Source organism: Empidonax traillii, unplaced genomic scaffold (assembly GCF_003031625.1).
Source record: "Empidonax traillii isolate 1590-97213 ecotype Southwest subspecies unplaced genomic scaffold, ASM303162v1 scaffold213:size761030, whole genome shotgun sequence".
NCBI lineage: Eukaryota > Metazoa > Chordata > Aves > Passeriformes > Tyrannidae > Empidonax > Empidonax traillii.
In genome coordinates, this window is record NW_020955406.1 from 715,644 (window position 1) to 736,870 (window position 21,227).

Here is a 21,227-nt window from a genome sequence, read left to right on the forward strand (position 1 = left end):
GTATTCTCAACAAACAGCAAAAGCTCCTCCAGTGCCTTAAGGCAAAATATTGGCTATCCAAGGGGTCTCAAGCAACAGAATCTCTGAGCTGCAGATTTAATAATGAAGCCGTCTTGTCTAAGAGACATACATTTTTTTTTTTTATGTAAATGTACAAATTAAAATGCAACAGTGAAGTGTGCAGCCTCCTGGTGTTAAAAAGTACAGAGAATATCAACAGTACGTTAGATTAGCAGAACTATTAATTAAATCAGAAGATGGATGTAGCTATCTGAAGGGTTCTCAAGGATTCTTCACTGATGTTCCTTAGGGAAAGGCACGTGCCAAGCATCATAAGTCCTCCTGGCCCTTTCGCTGTACTTTATTCCTTACATACACCTTGTCTTCATATATGTTTAATTATTTGATTATTTGATTATTAACTATTGATTCTTCTACTTCCCCCTGACATTTGTCACTGTGCAAACTTCCCTCTCTTTACTAAAGCTGGTAGCAATGAAAGCTGTGCACCTAAGGTGAAGTTTTGTTTATGTGCTCTTGGGAGATCACGTTGTGATCTATCAAGTGTGCAGGACACTTTGTGGAGGCCTTGCAAACCAATGATACAGTGAAGCATTGCACACTGGCATTTGCAGATCATTTTGTTCTGTGTTCCTTAACACATCAGAGAATGGAGCACCTGGAATATCCAACAGTGGTTTTCTAGTGGGAGATACACACAATAAAGGGTGGCTTCTTTCCACCTGTTCCCTTTGAACATTAAGTATTTGTTTCCCTTGACACCACATAACATTACAATGCACCGTGATGTTGCACATCTAGAAAGACAAGAACAGTAATCCCTGTGCTGGACCAAACCTTAAAGACTATGCATTTTCAGGTCTGGGAGTGGACAAGGTTTGGTTTTCATATCTGAAACTGGAGGACTGTAGGAATGAACTTCTGCTCTTTCTAAAATCTGAAGATGGAAGGATCAGTACACATTTTTTTTCCTGTTTGGCTCAGATTTCAGAGGTCGAGAGGAGAGATTTAAGCCTCTCAAGGTTTTGAATTTCAGTTTTAGCAAGAACAGTCAGGGTCTTTACAGTTTCTAGCATATGACCTTTCACGATTCGTCAAGGAAGCTCTTCAGCTGCGACTTTTTTGTTCAGCCAATCTTCAGACTGCTAATCTCTGGACATGACTAAATGGCACAGGTGCACAGCACAGGAAACTGGTATCAACAGCACCCTGCTCCCTGATGGAATGATAACCCCTAGGGTCAGGGTTAGCTGCCCAAGTTCATCCTCGTGGCACTGTCTGCCTTCTTTGCAGGAGGTGCTGACACTGCAAAAGCACATGTTGAGACTTGGGAGCATATGCACAAGGTCCAATCACAGCACAAAGGATGAGTTTGTGCTACAGAGTCCTCCTCTTTTCCTAGAGAGAATCTTGTGTGCACTGCTTAGGCAGGTTGTTTTCCCATTGAGAGACACCAAGGTGAGGACTGTTGAAAAACTTTCAAAAAAACAGGTTCTGACCTACAACAGTGAATCAGTTTATTTACTTAAGAGCATCAGTATTTCATTTGGTCCTAAATGATTTCCCAAATGTACCACCTATTCTACTCTTCCAGTTTTCTTGAAGCTGTACTAAGGGTTCTATGGCAGACTTATTACAAGACTGAAGAAAAATCCAAAGCTGTGACTAATAAACAAGGAATTACTTAAACAAAAACTAGTTGCTGCTAATTATGCAAGCCCTGTAGCAGGTTTTTGTTTCTAATTTGATATTTGCACAATGAGCTTGAAGATTTTTGGTGTGCCACTTGTTCAGCTTGCAGAACTATTTAGTTTATGAGAGTTTAAACGCTCTGTCAACTTTAGAAGTACAGCTTGGAGCCCCTTACTTCAACCCCAGACTTAACTATCACTTAGCTACAACCACGGTTCTTAACCTTAAGTGCATGCTTATAAGCTTTATTATTTAACAAGAGCAGCACCCAACTGACTAAGGGTCTCCAGCAAGGCCTGGCTCTGCTGCTTTTGATGTTCTCTTGAAGTAATAATTGTTTTTATAAAATATTCTTCTGTCTTTTCAGCGTTTTTTCATCATATTACAGATCTTAGGACTTCAGTGCTCCGTGAGAATACAAACTCTCTTGACCTCAAACTTTTTTCAACTTCAGGACAGTATGGTAACTCCAGAAACTTTTTTTCCTTCTAGATGCATGCCAATACTGTAAGAAATAGAACTTCCTAATCAGTTGCAGGAACTCTGCAAAAAGGCAGTGCTTCCCTTCACCCTGAACAGCAGAAAGCCAAAGGCTCATCTTCAGTAGGGAAAAAAAAAAAAAAAAGAGTTTGCACTGTCTGAAGAGTTATAAAAACAGACAATTTTAAACACTAATTATTGAGTGACATCACAAGTCTCATTCCACGTTCACCACCTTGTATCGCTGCTTGTAAAGGATCAATTGGATCAGTTGCACATCAAGTCAGAGAAGCATCCTATGGTTATGAGCTCAAATATTATTTCAGGTAGAGTAGTTAAGAAATTTGGAATAAGACTACTGGAATAAATCTCCAGGAATTGGGAGCATGAAAGAATAGCAGATGAAAAGATAATGAATGTAAAATATGTCGTAACCACGACACAAAGCTTTTGAAAAAGGCACCACGTAACACAAAGTGGTAGGACAAAAGTGATTTGATTATCCTACAGTTTTGAGATTCACTAGCTAAGAACTGTCATGTAAGAAAAAAACAACTCTGAGTGGTTTCTGAACTGATCAAGAATGAAGAAAAAGTGCAGGAGACCACAAAAATCAGAAAAGGGTCCCCCCAAAATACCAAGTTCTTTTTCACTTTTATGAATAACAGCTGCTACAGTAGACGTGTTTTTCCAAAGAATCTCTTGGGCTGAAAGTCTTGAGCCAAGTCACTGTTAGCCACTGAGCCAACTGACAGTACAGAGCCAGTAAAGTGAAACAAGTCTTATTTTACTTCTTTTGCTTCAGACTGTCAAAAAGCTGTGAGCTCAGGAGGTTCTGCTCTCATCTGTTCTAAGCACTGGTGCTGAGTATTATGACCAAATATGACAGTTTTGTGGGAGAAGTAAAAAAAAAAAAAAAAAATCACCACAAGCTGATTAAAGGACTGGGAATCTTTTCTTTTGAAAAGAAGGAAGTTTTTCAATATAAAATCCTAAATTTTTAGAAATTAAATGTTACAAGACTCAAGTTTTATTACGCAAAACCAGATTTTCAAGCTTGCCTCAGATGGAGGGACCAGAGAGTACACAAGTTAAAGTCAAGCTGAACAAAGGATCTTCTTTCTTTTGGCACCCTGCCCGCTGCTCGATCATGTACATTCACTAGTTTTGCACCTTAGTGTGTCTTTCTTGTTGTGGTTTAGAGGCAGGCAGGGGAAGCCCACAAGGACAAAACCCAAGCACAGTACTTCTGAATACAGGCTGAACTGTACCTCTGAACAGTTTTTAGAACTACATTTGATAATCTTAATATACATAACTATGACTTGCTTAGAGGCAAAGATTAGTGGCTCCTTATACACCTGAAACTATAAAACAGGGTAACAAAATCTCTGTGCAGAAGATTTCACTCTTCTGTAGAGAGGCCACAGAAGAGTAGCTGGTGATATCAGGAATAATGTAACCACTTTTCTTTTCAATAGACAAATGATGTCTGTCACTAAGAGCTACTAGTGCTAATTAGGAATATTGACTATGAGGTAACTTGAGTAGTTGACTAACTGCAGGGGGGAAAAAAATGCAACAGTATGAGATACCTACATTTATTTTTGGTGAATGGAAAGTAAGATCAGCATCACTGATAAATCACAGGGTTTTTTACTTATCCAAAAAAATGCATGGTTTTGATAAATAAATGTTTCTACTTACACTAGGAACAGCCGAACTTTTCTTACGTTCAGGAATATCAGCTTTATTGGGATTGCTGGCATTTCCAAGCATTGGACTAGCTGGTGCAATTCCTCTTCCTGCAACAGCACTACTGCTGGATTTTCTTGCCTGAATTCCTTCTTCTTTGAGGTCACTGTCTGTAGTACTAGTCTGGCTTCTTTTGGGATATGCCACTACTGAGGGGATGGATGGTCCAGCTTAAAAAACAAACGAAACAGGAAAAGGATTTTTCTCCTCAGAAGTCCAGTATTTTTCACCGCAATGGAAATGTATTCACACATGAGAATCACCATAGTTAACAATGGGAATCAGAGTTGCAAGAAGGTAATTATTTAAATTGCTGAATGTATTTCAGGAGACAGTAAAATATAGTAAAAAATAAAAACCTTTCCAGGTGAAGATATTACTTGTTTTCCATGAAAGAATTACGAATTTCATGAAAGAATTACATATTTCATGGTTTGGCTTACCAGGAAAAACCCCTTAGAGTCATCTTAAAGATACTTAACAAGTAACTGACTCGTTCAAACCAGACCATCCTTCATTAGCACAAAGCTGGTACATGCTGTTCAAGCCCATTTCTGATAAAACAGGGCTCCTCAGACAGGTACCTGCTGACATCACCCCAGATCAGCACTACCGGTTGTTGAACCGTGCCTTGGAATGTCCCAGAAGTGGCAGCAGTTCCCCACCAGCCTCCCCGGGTGTGCCAGGAACAGAAAACTGCTCCAGCACACCTGAGAATGGAATGAGGCAGCCCCTTCAATAGTCCCAAGTTCCCTCTTGCTTTAATAGATTCCTGGACACTGGAAAAAGCCTGTGGGGCTGTCAGGATTGTGTTTTCTGACGCCTCAATTACACCTCTGAAGAGGATACATCAAGTTACATCAACTTTGTAGTTAGTGTTTTAATAAGAGTTAATCAAAAAGTGTATGTATATACACAGACATAAAAAAACTACATATAAATACATATTTACATATATGTAATATATAACTAAAACCCACAGTAACTTTCATCCCAGGAGACTCCCCAAGGAAAGCAACCTCTGAATGCACTCGAGGTTATTTCAAAAGAGACCTAAACTGAGACTACTTTTATGAGTTAAGTGTCTGAGCAGGAAGATGTTTAAGATATTTAGAAAACTCTATTCTACCACATTGCACTCTCATTGAGCAGAAGAAGTGTAAGTTTGTCTGAGTCATTGTTCTTAACAAATTTAATTCCTGCAGGACAATCAAGTGACACTACCCTCAGGAAACAGGAAACAAGAAATATTGGCAAACTGACATTTCTTCAAGTTTTAGACACAAGTTGACCTACTAGTGTCAAAAGAAAACAAAAGCTGAACAGACATACAAGAGCATGGGGGAGGAGTGCTGTGCTTTTCATGAAAAAGGGGGTTGCAACATTCCCTTCAGTTTGTGTAACAAGACTTTCCCAGCACGGTCAGGAATGTAAGGGACAACACAAGGCAGAATAAGGGAATTAATTTTGCGTATTCAGCATTCCTCTACAAGCTGCTTCTGAAGGCTATATAACAAAACCAGTTTAAAAAAAAAAATTAGTTATTTAGTAAAACATTTAACCACCATGCTGTGAACCACACTGTTGTCTCATCCTCCTTACACTTGGAGGAGTGGAGACAAATCCAGAAACCCAGCAGAACTGGAAGTCACTATAGTCTGCTACACTGAAAACGAGAAATGCTCACCGTGATCACTGTACCGCCGCTGCTTCTGGCTAGAAGATATGCTTCTCTGAACTTTGTGATGAGGAGATTGTCCAGTGCTATTATTAAGATCACTACTTGGCCTAACTTTGGCAAGTGAAAGATTGCTGCTGGAGCTTGAATCACTTGCATCCAACTACAATAAAAATGAGAATATTGAAACAAGGAGTTCAAACAAAACAAATTAAAGCATCTATTATGATATGGAAGCAGGAACAGAGAAGATGGCCCTGCTACACAGGAAATTTAGAGGGGCACCGGTAGTAACTTAGAGGCCCCATCTTCTCTTAGGTTGTTATGCAACTGTCTTAGGTAAAACTCAACAGAATTTGCAGCTCCTCAAAGGATGCCAGATAAAGAAAATCCATCTGTATTTTCAGTACTCTTTCCTCAGAGTTCTCCCAATATTTGAACACAAAAAGAGGATACACACCAACTCCTCTAACAGAGGAACCAAGAGCAGCTTACTGGTGCCACGCCCTTTCTCAGCATCATATGGAAAGGTAAACTACAGTGCAAGAACTTTTTCAGGTTGATCATCCTGCTCCTTGGCTCTCTTAAAGCAGTTAGAGCTGGCATGTTCACACAAGCTCCTAGACTAGACAGGACGGTAACTGCAACAAAATCCTTCAGAGGAGTAACTGCTGAGCAAACAGGGCAGTTTTGGGGAGACTAAAGTCAAGAGTTTACTGACTCATGAACAGGGTGAGAACAAACACAGCATCATTTGGACTGCTGATGATTAGAATAATGTGACTTTACATGTAATGGACTTTTATGCAGGAATGCAATGCCTGTAGTTACTGACTTAATTTTTGCTTCTAACTTTGCTAAGGACACTTTCCGAACTGTTTCTTTGCAGTTTTAAGACTGGTACTTACCTCTGACGACTTCCTTCCTAGAAGCAAGTATGTAGCTGTTATTTCATCATACTTCATTTTACTAAGGGATTCTTGAATTTCTTCTTGAGAATATCCCATTCCTACCATAATATCTAAAAACAAACACACATTCTCTAAGTAACAGAAACTCTGATGTTCAGGCTGGTTGAGTGTTCAAGAGAAAGCATGGAACATTTACAGAAATTATTCAGTGTGAGAAAGTAAACCTGATGAAATAATAGCATTAAAAGACTAGTTACTTTTTCCAAGTGGCAAACAGTGATGGAGGAGAAAAAAAATCCTCCTGCATCAGGCAAACAATATCATACTGTGGAAGGTACTTGATTACCTATTCTTTTCTGGTCCGAGATGTCTAGTTCTGGTTCAACAAAAGGTTTAAGTTCATCCTCCTCATGCCCTGCATTGATCCACCTGTCCTTCATGATTTGCTACGAAAGAAAAGGTTTGGTTAGTACAATACACTTACCAGCGAAGAAAATAAGCTGTGGGAAGAACAACTCCCCCATCCACCAAACACTAAGGTCTTTCCTAGTTTTTCTTTTCCAGAACATTCCCAGCACCTACTCAGTTTTGCTTTGCTCCAGTGAGGAGAATCAACTACACACATCAAGCCAAGTTGCTTCTCAGTTAGATGTATTTTAGTCCACAGCTGAAAGCCAAAAGCCTGTAGCATGGACCAGGAGCAGTGTCACAACTCTGACAAGTCTAATAGGTCAATGGAAGGCCAAAACAATATTGCTTTTCTCCTCCATAATGGTACAAAAGGCAGGGGAAAGGCAGCCACAGCAGCCAACACCTTCAGTTTGCATTTGAAAATGTGGAAAAACAAGGAAAATGTCCTGGTGGATCACCCATTAATGTAGGAATCCACAAGGTAATCATCAGGCAATATATAACAGGAAATGTGGTGGTGACATGTTCATTTTTAAAGTAACTGTGGAGTCAGGTGTGTTACAACCCCAGTAAACAGTGCCTTTAAAAGGAGTCATGTGCCTTAGTCAACCATCACACCTCCTGCACCCACTCCAAATACACTGTTCAGACAGTAGGGCAGTAAGTTACAGTTCAAAAATACAGTTTGCAAGATACGACGTCCAGCTTTCTGATGCACTTTATTTGTGGCATTACCTCTAGAGTGCCTCTTTTTGTTGGGTTTAGCACCAGGAAACGTTTGAGGAGGTTTTCACAGTCTGTGGACATGTAGAAAGGAATCCTGTATTTCCCCCTTAGCACTCTTTCTCTAAGTTCCTTGGTAACAGAAGAACAGACAGCACGTTGTAAGCAGCAAATCACTTAATATATTCGATAATCATGCCCAGCATATTCTACAGAAAAAGCACCTTTAAGTTCTGTCCATCGAAGGGAAGAGATCCACTCACGAGGGTATAGAGAATAACACCTAAACTCCAAACATCTACTTCAGGTCCATCGTATTTCTTCCCTTGAAAGAGCTCTGGAGCAGCATATGGTGGGCTGCCACAAAAGGTGTCCAGTTTATTTCCGACTGTAAACTCATTGCTAAAACCAAAGTCAGCTATTTTAATGTTCATATCTGCATCTAGCAATAGATTTTCAGCCTGGAAGAGAAAGAATGCTTTGTAAGATGAATAAAATACTTGATTCAGAATGCTATTGTTTGTTCTCATTCTTAAAAGGCAAGAAGTTGAAATACCTACTAACATTCCCTTCCTTCCAAGGTATTTAGGTGCGCTTTAGTCTATCATTTGCATATCCCCTATTTTAAAAATCTCTCTACAATGGCTTCAGCCTATGGGAGCTGTTATGCTACCTGAGAACTTATTACAATCTATTTTTTTTCTCCACAGAAATGCATCTTAAATTTTGATCTATTCAGATGAAAACAAAATATAGTCTCACTATCTATACTTTATGGCACGTGACATTTCTGTAATAGTTTGGTAACAAACATAACCTTTAAGTTTTTTCAAGTGGTTTTTTTTTTGGTGTTGGTTTTTGCATTTTTTTTTAAGTTACAAAGCTTGTAACAACTTGAACAAATTATGTAGAAGCACTATTAATACAAAAAGGCACAGTTTAAAGAAGGCATATGCCATTTTGTGCCAAGCTACAAAGAAACCATACTTCAGTTTCATCATCACTACCGGTAATTCATTCTGAGACTAAAACTTGTCATATCTCTATCAAACTACCTTAAAAAAAAAAAAAAAAAAAAAAAAGACTTCTCAGCTAACACTGACCTGCATCAGATCTGAATGTCACTACAGGGTGAGAGGTTATCTTTCAGCAGCCATTAAATTTCTGTATTTAAAAGCCTTATAAATCCTCTTCATTTGAAATGGTTCTAAACTGTAAATAGTTCTCAAAACTTGTTATAACACACGCAAATAACAAATAAATAAACAAATCAGAAAGTTTAGTATACACTACATTTTATTGGCACAATCAAGATCACACCCACAGGTAAAGAAGCTGACATACATACCCTGTACCCACTTTTTCCTACTCACCTTGAGATCTCTATGAACAATATGTTTTTGATGGCAATACTGCACTGCAGATACTATCTGGATAGAAAACAAGCCAAATTATGTAAGTGTCATCTCAAAGAAAAAGGACATATAATCAAAGATTTCAACATTAATGACTGAAGTTGACATGTACTTATTTACTCAGAGCTATGTAACCAACTACTACAGTGGCCAGCATATTTGGGGAAAAGCTGCTAAATAACTTGGGTGTTTGTTATTTGATCTATTTGTTTTCTCCTATACTTAAACGAGGATTTTGTTTTTCCTGTGTGGCTAATTATAGACCAGTAGAAGCAATGACTTTCAGAAAGGTTACTGAAGTATTTCCATTCCAATACTATATACAGCTATAAAAGCTTTCCCCCTAGGCTGATGTTTTCCAGGCCTTCTCCAAAGGTGATTTTTCATGCCACACCACAGAGAGAAAAGGGTAAGAAATGGGCTTTAGCGACTGGAGAAACTACTGGGAAACAGCCTGTTTGTCAAAACTTATGCAGTGAAAAGCAACTACATATCTGACAGAGATCTGCTAAGTGCATATGGTTTATTGTATTTTGTATACCACAGCAGAGTAGCAAGCTCAATGGACAAAACTCTCTATGTCTCTCAAGTGCAATGGGATAATCTCTTCTGTCATAATTTCTGAATATCATTATGTTTTTCCTGCTTTATATAGCAAACTAGATAAGCTGTTTACTCAGTGCAGTGTCATAGTGCATTTCTTCTTAAGTCATATGCATTGCTGCAGAACTCTGCATGTATGGAAAACTTGCATAAAGTATTATTCTTACATAATCACAAATGCAGTCAAATGCATTTAATTTATCATGCATACATGGTCAGAATCGAGGCAGATGTTATGACTTCTTAAAATAAGTGGAACTGCACACAAAAATAATAACTATGTTCAAATAAATGTATCTTCAGCCTCCATTCAAGATTAAGATTTCCAATACAGAAAGATGACACAGCATTACTGTTACAAAAAATAACTCATGATCAGATCATCCAGCTTAGTGCAAGGATCCTCCTGTTCTGCTAAGGAACAAAGGTTATCTCCCTCAGTATTCAGAGCAGATGAAAATAAGGTTCTTGGTAGGCCAAAGAACTGATGTACCAGTAAATTTTGTATTTGAAACATAAGTACCAATAGGATCTCTGTGCCTTGTATTACTGAATCGCACATGTGCAAAATGCCACCCCAGAAACCAAGCAGTCTATGAAAAGCTGAAGTACTATTTCCATTCCCTACACTTTCATTTTGGTTTTGCTTGTTTCTGTATGTACTGGTTCCCTCTTTCAGACTCCAAGTTCAGCTTTTTACAGATACTGAAACCGTCAAAGTGCTCCCACGTCACTTGTACCATCCTTTTGGTTTCCTTTCCTTTTCTCTCTGCTACCATTACCCTAGTGCCAGTCACAAGCTCACTCTGGAGAGGCTCCCAAGGCTGACAGCATGACAAACACCTCAAGCTTTATTCAGGACTGCAGAGACACAGTGCTGTGCCACTCACTGCTGAACTGCTTTTATTGTGACTGCCTAAGAGCGGAAGGTTGAGCAGATGATCAATCAGTAGTCTCCTCTGGAGATGCTTTTGAACTACTCTGCATTGCAACAGGATGGCACAGAGACTGCAGAAGTGAGTCCAATCCACATGGAGGCAAAATAATGCAATGTGTATGACATTAATAATTGAAGAACAGCAGTCATAACTGAATGAAAAATAGCACAAAGCATGGCTGCACCAGGCTGACTCCCTTTTCTTCTACCTTCCATCACTGTTTTCATTGACAGTCCCCTCGCTCCCAACCCACTTGAGTGTGAGGAATTTTCTGACACTTGGCAGGTGAGAAGAGGGAAAGAAACATCTGAGCTTTGTGCTAGAGGTAACAACTGGAACAGTGAAATAGGAGGCATTCCAAAAATCTGTATAAACACAGGTTTTGAAGAACAAGTTAGAACAAGTTATCTCTAGGCAGAGAAACCATCTTTTTTAAGGATTAAATGACAAAAGGATAGATAAATGACCTCTCAATGTCCCTTTCACACTGACAGGTGTACTCCGATTCTTTATTGGAATATAAAAGTAAGATGTATTTTGTGAATATTTTATTTTCCAAGATCTGTCCTAACATCTACCAGCATTAAGAATTCTAAACTACTTCTGCAGGAAAACAGTGGGAAGGCTGAAGAAGGCCAGATCTAACTGGCTGCAGAAAAGAGAAGGAATTAATACACATGAATTTAAGGAGATCCCCTGTCCTGCATCAGATTTTTCTATGGAAAAAGGAAGAGATTGAACCAGAACTACTTGAAAGCCTGTAAAAGGGAAGAACAAGGTAACATTAAGAATGCAAAACATTCTGGATTTGAATTTCTCGCACATGGCTACACAGAAGGAGTTTGAAATGGAGAACTATATAGCAGAGCTGTATTTTTAGAGTTGTAACTTCTCATGTGTTCCTTATCAAGTGCGACTGGAATAATGTGATTACTGTCTTTTTTTTTCCAGCTAAAATCCTTACTATATTTAACAAAATGACTAAAAATTGTATTTTTTTTAACAAACAAAGAAGGGAGATTTACCAAATTCTGCTCTTTGCCTGCTAGAGAGGAAGTGTCTTTTCAGACAAAACACAAGTGTTTGATCCAGAAATCACATCTACTGAAAGAAGAAACATGATCTGAAAACAAGATATAATACAACCTATTGTAAGAACTAAGCTCAAAACCAGGGCACAACTGTTTCTTCAGTTTAAAAAGAGCCACCGTCTGTTAAACCAGTTAACAAATTTTAAAAAAATAAACGCCTATTATGTCATGAGTCTCTATCTAACAGAGAACAGCTGCACTGCATCAGATAAAAGGTCTGCAGAGTGCATTCTTCCTCCAACAATGGCTAAAAGCGATACAAAGCTATTCCAGGACTACAGTAAGGTGAAATGAATAGTTTTATGACCCGTGAACCCAGCAAGATCTAATTTCCTTTGACACTGTCCCTCAGCCTGAGTTTCAGCATCTAATAAATGCCAAGCTCTGATCAAAGTTACCTGACTTTCATCCTACACGAATGCTCTTCCCCCTAGCAAAGCGCAATCAGCTCGTGCTACGATTTCTCTCCTCAGCTCATTTCTAGGGTTCTCTCTTTTTTTTTCCTCAGGAACTGAGGCTTTTGAAGCTCTCAAGAACCTCCCATCTTTGAGATCAAGGTCCTCTAAAACTGGTTGAGCTCAGCAGCCAGGAAGTCAGCTGCTGAGGGACGACAGAGCACAGCTGCCTGTGCCAGGAGACTTACAAGAAAAAACTGGAAACATACTTCTGTGTATTTCAGTGCATACAAGTGAAGCCATCTATATATCTTTACAAACAGCATTTATTCTACTGAAGGGAAAAAAACCAAACCTACCAAAAAAAAAAAATCAAGCTGAGTATCTGAAGTACAAAAAAAAAAATCAACTCTTGATGGGACAAATACCCAGCTCAGTAGGTTAACTCCCTTTTAAATTCTTTCCCTTCACATTTCTTTTTGAAAAATGAAGGTACACATATCCTGTACTACCCGCATTATCCCATAAAATTAAGCACTAAGTGTACCTGTAAAACATGTTTGACTTGTTTCCGTAAGTTTTCATTTAAAGGGGAGTCAAACTGTTAGAAAAAAGTAGGTATTTGGTGAACAAACATGCAATTTCTATATAATTACTGCAAGATCTTTTTCCACACAGCTCCTGATAAAAGCAACTGAGGAGCAAGAGCAGAGAACTGTATCAGTAGAAATTTTCAATATTCACATCTGAGAGAGAACAATCAATCCTCTCAAGTTACTCTGAAGCTCTTCAAGTCACCTTACAAAGAGAAAGGCAACAGTCTGGGATTTAGAAGAGATGGTTGAAGTGGGAACAACTGCTCCACATCCCGTAACATCTACTCCAACACAGTACAGAAACACATACCAGAAACCCTCCATCTCAAAGGAAAGTTCTCTATCTGCCAGAATGTGAAAGGGAAGGAAACCGCTTAAAAAAGACATGTAAGACTTTGTTAAAGAGTAAGAAAACTTTTCCTTACTATCAAGCTGTGTAACTCCAGTAATCAAAAATTACTTCTAGGGATACGGAGTCCGTAGCTGCTTTTTGGGTTGTTTTGTTTGTTTGGTGGTGGTGATTTTGGTGTGGCTTTTTTCCCCAGAAGATTAAAAAAAGTACATACAAGATTTAAGGAGAGGAGAGAAAACACAGGAACAAGGATTTCATAGAAATGCTTCTGTTGCCTCCTTATGCTGGGTTAATACATTTGGGGTTTTTTTACTTTCATTGCTACTTTTAAGCTTATTGCTTATATTTCTTTCACACAGTTCTTACTATGTGAGACAGCGGGAGCAAAACATTTGTGGCACAGTTCCCTATTTCCCCATTTGTTCTTTCAGTCACACTAACCACGCTAGAGAAGTGCAGAAGTTTTCTTTACAAAGCATTTTGTGAAAGTCATTAATTAATTTCCTGGAAGTCTCATATCAAATTTCTATGTATGGCTACACTTAAGAAGTGACCCTTCCAACAGGGAAACTGGTTGACATATCACTGCCACGATTCACCAGTTTAAAACCCCTGCAGATCATTCAATAACACTTTTGTCTCTACTTGTTATTTTTAAGTGTCATTAAGCTGGAGCATAATTTTGATAGTTTTTACTTTTCACATTATTACCTAGATTATCCAAGTGACTAAAGGGATGGAAATAACATAGAGATTTACAAATTCTGCATAGGAGCAGAAAACAAGCGTACCAGACCAGTCAGATCTGCAAATTAAACTTTAGATGCTACAAGAGCAAACGTTTGGATTTTGAGAAGTTATGTCAAAATATCTGGTTATGTTCAGTACTGCTTTCCTGTGGAATGGAAATGCCTTTCACTTGAGATCAATGAAATTCCAACATTTTGGCAGGGCTAGCTTATCCATCATAAAGAAAGCCTAACTAACAAAGCCTAGAAAATTAATTCTCTATGACTTTTCAGAACAACTACTCAACAGCATCTTCTCATGTTAGCAGATGGTTGTGACCAGACCCCTGTTACTCGCACCGTCTGTGTTTTGAAACTGGCCTGTTTGTAGCCTGTTACATTTGAATAACTTCCAAAAGGCTACAAACCTGCTGAGCTAAGGACATACAAAATCAACCCAGAGGAAATGCATTTTGGAATGGGATACACTTCCAGATGAAGCAGTCTCCGTGTTCTGGCACTCCTGGACATCCTGGTGCTCAGCACTAAGGAAACCAGCACCACGGAACGGGCTACTAACTCCAAGGTACTACTGACACTTAAGTTTTTCCTCACTCAGAGCTACAAGTCCACAACATGCTGAGCACTGCTCTAAGTCAAATGCAAAGGACAGCTGTTTTACTCATTTCAGCAAAAACAGGGGCGGGGGGAAAGTTGACATATAGGAATGTTATACATACCTGTCTAAATTTAGCTCTAGCCTCCTTTTCCTTCATTCTTCCATGTGCAACCAGATAGTCAAACACTTCCCCTACAATTCAATGATGAGATACATTAATGCCAATTTCAGAATGTAGAAATTCCTCTCCAGCAGTTGCCCACAGCAGCTTCACTGGAACGACTGTACTTCAAGTTTATGATTACAGGATAGCTTAAGAGATCGAGGCACAACTGCTGTGCAATTTACTACACCATCATCTCTTTTACAAGAAAGTAATGAGTGACTGGATATACACAAAGGAAACCATTTCCTTCCAATTACTTAGGACAGAAACTGAGCAGCATACTTCTGTTTTGTAAACAAAGATGACATGTATCCCTTCACAGACTTTCTCACAAGGGTTTCTTTTGACCCACTGGAAAAAAAAAAAAGCTTCAAATATTAGAACATCTGATGATATTTGTAAATATCATCATACCAACACCAGAATTTTAATTTGTCCTCACACGTAAAATTGTTGTAAACAAAATCAGAAATCTCAGGTTTAACCCAGGCATGAAAGAGATACCCACAAGGAAGGTCACAACAACGAGCATGGCAGGACATAATGCCATGGACATAATCCATCATACAATCATCAGATCTGTAAAATACACTGAGAAGGACTACTCCCGAACAAACCCGCTGTGGATGACTAAAGTTTACTAAAGATACGTTGTGTTTTGTTTTTTCCCCCTTTAATCCATGCAGTCATTTTACAGCACATCAATATAGACTAAAATGTTTGAGCTTTAGGTGCAGGCCAACTGGCCCATGAAACACTGACTGTTTGTGAAAAGCATGGGAGATTTTCATGACTAAAAGTAACAGTCTTGTACATGAGAACTACAAACACAGACTAACAGGCAGTTTTTAAAATTCCTTGCTAACATGTAAAAATCATAAGAATTTTAGAAGTGGATCCAATATTTAAATATTCTCTACTAAGCAAGAAATCACTGTTTTGTAGACAGTCACCTCACATGGGAAGAGCTGAGTAACTTCACATTTATTTTTCACAAGAAGCAACTCCACCAAATTGCAATAAAAAAACCCAGTCATGCAGCAAGAAAAGCAACAACTGAGCCATCTGAAGGAATGTGAGGATTCCCTACAAAATAGCCTTACTTCCCTCTGTGGTGTATTATTTAGTACTCAACTCAGATAACTCTCAGTTGTATTTCACAGCTGTTTCTTAAAAAACCTTGAAGCAGCAAACCTGAACACTTCTTCATAACTCAGGGAAAAACACACCAGAGAAAGAATTATCCCCAGTTTATGTGAAGTGTTGCAGCTGCAGCAATAGTTTCCTTCTTCCTGCAGGCAGAGTTCATGTGCATCCTGATGACCTGTACCTTCTTAAAGAGAAAATATGGGAAATTGAAGCCTGCCATTGAGATTACCAGCCATTCCTGTCTATCACAGCCTGGCACATCAAAATGTACTGCTCTTGGTCTTTTAGACCAGCACAGTATGTACCTCTCCCTTACCATCCTAAGGAAGATTTTTACTGCTTTAGAGAACCACTGGCCTTTCTACCTCCTAGAAGATAATCACTAGATGGCAACAGGACTTCATTTTTAAGTCTAGAACCATCAAACAGCACAGAGATGCTTCCCCAAACACCTGTACCAGCCGATATTTTAATGATATCATATCCATTCTGCTCCTGTTTAGGCTAATCTTGGCTGAGCATTTAGGGAACTGCCAAAAGAAAACACAGGCAGGTAGAGAATCTGGTTTTATTTGTAGTAATTCATTAAACTTCATGTAATCCAATGTCAGAATTTGAATTCAATGCTGATTTTCCCTGAAAAAAAGGCTCTATATCTCCCTCCTGAAACTAAAGAAAAGCCTCAGCTAGTTAAGATTCCCAGATGCTGATGCTAAAGGGTCACTGACAAATGGAGTGCTATGAGGTTTTACCCAGTAAGGAGTAAGTTAAGCCCCTAAACCTTAATTTTACCTGTGGTGAAAATATCTGTCATTGCATGATGTGCATTTTTCCATCCCCTCTACAATCAGGAAAAATGTTTAAGTTCCTCCTAAAATAGGATAAGGCTAAGCCTAACAATTCTTGACAGTAGAAAGTCTGTGATTAAGATATGTAAGATGTCATCAACATCTAAAAACAGAAGTTGCAGTACTTGTGCTTTGAAACTAACAGTTAAAGAAACACAGAAATGTTTCATCTGAACATGTTTTTACCAAATATCTTATATAAAATAGGACACCAGAAGTAGGGAACTGAATACAATAACTGAGAAGGTCAATATTTGTCATGGACAGGAACAACTGATGTCCGAAAGAAAGACTCTCCTTAAATTTGAGTTGTGAAAACAAAGAAATTGTTACTAAGTCATAGTAAGTTTAGAAGTTGGTTTCATAAGTTATACTTTTATTGACCAAAGAAGTCTCAAAGAATATTAAATATTTTCCTTAATGTCTTACACTACTTTGATAAAGATTTGCTGAAAAAGTAAGCAAAACTTTAAAGAAAACAAGTACTTTCCCTAACTTGGCAATTTGTTTACATGTGTCACCACAGTAGAGAGGTACTTACCCCCACTTGCATATTCCATTATTAAATAGAGAGTTTTTTCGGTTTCAATGACTTCAAATAGCTTCACTAGAAAAGAAAGACATTTATTTATCAGTTAACTAGCTGCACAAATATTATGTTAGTCCTACAGAGAATTCTGTCAGAGAAAAATACCCCAAACTATTTGCTTGCCACTTGACGGTATCAGACTCTTTACTCTAAAGAAGCTATTTCTGTCAAACGTTCCTAGACAGAAAGTACTAGAACATATTTGGTCAGCTCATACAGAACAACGTATTCTCAAGAAACAATACTTTGCTTCTGCTACATGGGAAAGCAACTAAAGTAAGCAGAACTTCCACATATTTGAGCATCAACAATAGCCATTTCTATGCACTGAACTGGCATACATGGTGACAAATCAGTTATCAGTCAGTTTGCTGACAGTCCTGTAACAGCACTACATCATTTAGATGTACAGTCTTGAACAAATTCTCAACCACTTCTTGATTACGGTGTATGTACTTATTTTTAATGAGAGCCTGAATTTAGTAAGAGCCAGTATCATACTCTAAAGGAGCACAACTATCAGTTAGCTATGCAACAGTTTTGTGCAAAGGGACCAAAATGTTTGTTGTTTTTTTGTTTTTTTTTTTTGTAAACACACAGCTCTGAAACAGTATTTATTACTGCTATTGTACAGAATATTGACAAACTAATGCAAAATGATATTTTAAACTCATACCACAACCATTTTAACAATGAAAAAGCTAAAATTTCTCCAGTTGGAAATTATGTGAAAGAAACAAGGTACCTATATTTGGATGATTTAGAATCTTCATTATTCTTACTTCTCTAAAGAGCTGAAATAAACATAAAACATGAAGTAAGTAACTGAAATTGGTAACAAACAGCCATTTTTCCTGAAGACTGATGATTTTGATATAGTTATTTAAACACAAAGGGCAAACATTATTAACATTTCAATGAAGTCCATGAAAGAAGCTCTTAATGGAGGGAAGAGTTATGTGGATTCTTCTTTAACACTCCTCCCAAAAAAGCAACCCTCAAAAACTTGAAAATACCCACAGAGGACTCCAGATAGCTCAGGAAAGTGACCTTAGCTCTGTGGTTTGCAGACTTTTGGGGCCACAAGACCACTGTCAGCCCATGCAGTTCCTTGCTGACCGGTACATCTCACAGATCCTTCACTCCCTTCACAGAAAGGACAGTTTCCAAAGTTTTGTGAACCCCCACCTGAACATCTTTACAAGACCACTGCAGTACATTACTAATATGAATTCAGCACTCTTCAGGACTTTGTTAAAGCCAAGGAATTGCTGTGCTACAACAGCAGCTCACCGGTGAAACACCAGCCGCTTGAAAGGGTGTTATCTGAGTACACCAGCAAGGAGCAAGCTTTAAGGAGAGACGGGAAGACAAGGCCACCCCTCGGCCCTTCAGAAGCATTCCTGCAAGGCGACTGAGGGACAGCAGCATCTAGTCCTGGGTCTGCCAGCACAGCTCCTCTGACTCACTGCCAGACATCCAGTCTCCAAGCCTGCCTGGCCAGTGCAACGCGATGAATGTACTTGCCAAAATTAATAGGGCAGAACACAAACGGTGTTTTCCTGACCCCATCGTGCTGCTTCCCTTTATGCAAGCACTGGTGTTAACCCAGACTGACCCACAAGCTCTAGGAATTAATTTAACAGAAAAATCTCACAAGACACACAACTCCCCCACATAAAAGCACTCTCTAGCCCACCCCAGCACATCTATTTTGGCAGGATGGGTGGTTAGGGACAGCTGCCCATTTCAAGCTGCAGCATGACATTACATCCACTGTTCTGAATCCAGAGACAGCACACTGATTGTAAGGATCTTGTCATGTCCCATGCTCCATGTCTGTCCCTCCCCGCTACGTCAATGGCCACGTGAAGGGGGTTTTGCTTGAGTAACTAATTATTTCTGAAGATTTCAACTTTGCCTGTCACAGAGTAAACTCTGTCCCCCTGCCAATGAACAACAATAGAGGAATGACACTTAAAACTACAAATGAAGGCAAAGTCTGTTACTGATCAGTTGTTGGATATTTGCAAGTCTCAAAACTCAGCTGCAAAAAACAATTTTAAGATACACATAAACTTGCAACTGTTATACTAAAAATGCCACAGGTGGTGTTACTGCAATGTAAAACACAGCTTTTAATGAAGCTTGTTAATAGCAAATGAATTAAAAGTAGTTCCAAGATAAAATATTATTACAAAAAACTCAAAGCACAAATATCACTATATTCAGAAAACTAAAGAATCCTCTTTTTATTCAGCACCCTGTATGGCAGTCGAGTGTGTAGCTGTTCTCCCTCTGCATTTCCCTCCATGCCAGCCCAAGGTTCCAGAGGGTTGATGTTCCTAAACATCAATTATTTTCTAACAGCATGTTTCAAAAAGTAGGAGTAAGCCAGAGGTTTTATGAGAAATCCAACACAAATTTCTACAGGAATACCAGCAACCTAACAGATCATTTTGAACTTAATGTAAAGAGACTGAAGCAGAACATAAGTCCACAGCTCCAAGGGAATGCAGACATGGGAAAAAACCCAAGAGTTCTGTAAATAAAGGGTAGCAGCATTGTCATTAACAGTAAGGAAGAAAAAGTGCTGCTGCAAGATATGCCTCAGGTCAGATTTCAGATAAAGTGAAGACATTTAATATGTCTACATGGATTACCAGCATCTCAAATCTGTAGGTGTATTTACTCAATAAAAGCAAGGGGAAAAAAAAATTAAACATTGGAAACAAAGAAAAACCAACCAAAGAGTGAACAAAAAAAAATCCTTGTGCCTTTGTGACTTTTCATAAAAGAAAATGCAAGGGGTGGGTTTTAAATAAATCAAGCTGCTTAAATGCAACAAGAGTTGATTGATCAAGTACATTATTGGCCATACAAAACAGTCTCAAAACCTACGCATGCATATTTTTTTTTATCCCCTAGAGAGGTAAAATTGCCTTCTTTTCTTTTTTTAAACTATATTATTTCTGGGGCTTTTTCATATGTAACCAGAGAAAGTAGACAACCTTTCTACTGATCTTCAGAAATTTAACAGCAGTTTGATCTATAGCTATTTTTTTCTTGTTCTTCATTCAGTTCAGCTGAACTGGTGCATAATGTATTCTGAATTCTCCATTAACACTTTTAATCACAGCTTATCTAACTGAAAGCCTCTGATCAGGTTCTGCAGTTTTGAAAACACTTTGCTTAATTCATTCCAAATTGATATTTGATACCTTCCACCCCCAATATTCAAGATAAAGCCTACGGGTCAGACTCATCAAAACATTCGTCCACAAGACAACTACTCTGCATTACTAACCAAAATGCAGCATGTTAAAAACCAGATCCTACATTATGAGCCATTTGTTGAAGTGGGTGACTAGAAATAAACTCTTTTTAAAAAAGACTATTTTTGTCTCAGAGGAAATTAAAAATAAAAATAGTTGAGAATAAGATACAACCGCTACCAAATTCTTTTATTAGAATTTTGGTTAGATAAATGCACTTCAGATTGTGCACTGTTTGTCAGTTTAACTGTTGTATGTAGAATTTTGATGCAGATAGCAACTTCCACAGGGACATCTACAAATGCCTGACATTGTATTATATATTATAGTCTACTTCTAGGATAGAGGAGCATGATGTAAAACATCACACAACTTTCACACAGTATGCTGAATAGAAGTTTCACAGATTTCCCTCCCCTCCAAATACTATATGAATCAACTTCGAGCAAATGAAATAGTAACCACCACCAAACAGTAACATTCACTGCAGAAGCCAGGTATGATAAAACCTCACACCTCTGAGGTTCCCTGCCACAGGAACAAAGAACAAGGTATAATATCAGAAGATGTAACATGAAGGTTCTCAATACAGAAAATTATTTTCTTAGTTTTAGAAACTTACTTCTTCTGATGAGACTATAAAGGCAGACAAAACCCAGAAACCAGTTCTCATCAGTTTAATTTCTAATACCGAGATTAAAAACTACTCCCAGCTTGTAGAACAGCTCATTTTCCGTCAACAGGAGCTCTACAAATGTTTCCAGGCAAAGACAAACATCTTTGTCTGCCAAA

The 21,227-nt window shown here is 38.4% G+C and overlaps 1 protein-coding gene across 12 annotated transcripts in view; it reads right to left on the bottom strand.

Moving 5' to 3' along the window:
* MARK3 (microtubule affinity regulating kinase 3) overlaps positions 1-21,227 on the bottom strand; it is a 60,880-nt gene that overhangs the window by 17,207 nt on the left and 22,446 nt on the right. For all 12 annotated transcript variants that reach the window (XM_027887525.1, XM_027887515.1, XM_027887523.1 and 9 more), the window contains 10 exons: positions 17,906-17,954; positions 17,113-17,178; positions 14,530-14,600; positions 9,045-9,101; positions 7,896-8,132; positions 7,684-7,803; positions 6,884-6,983; positions 6,535-6,647; positions 5,636-5,789; positions 3,901-4,118 (listed from right to left, as the gene is read on the bottom strand). In XM_027887525.1, coding sequence (XP_027743326.1) covers positions 3,901-4,118; positions 5,636-5,789; positions 6,535-6,647; positions 6,884-6,983; positions 7,684-7,803; positions 7,896-8,132; positions 9,045-9,101; positions 14,530-14,600; positions 17,113-17,178; positions 17,906-17,954 — 1,185 coding nt within the window. The remainder of the gene's footprint in view (positions 1-3,900; positions 4,119-5,635; positions 5,790-6,534; positions 6,648-6,883; positions 6,984-7,683; positions 7,804-7,895; positions 8,133-9,044; positions 9,102-14,529; positions 14,601-17,112; positions 17,179-17,905; positions 17,955-21,227) is intronic.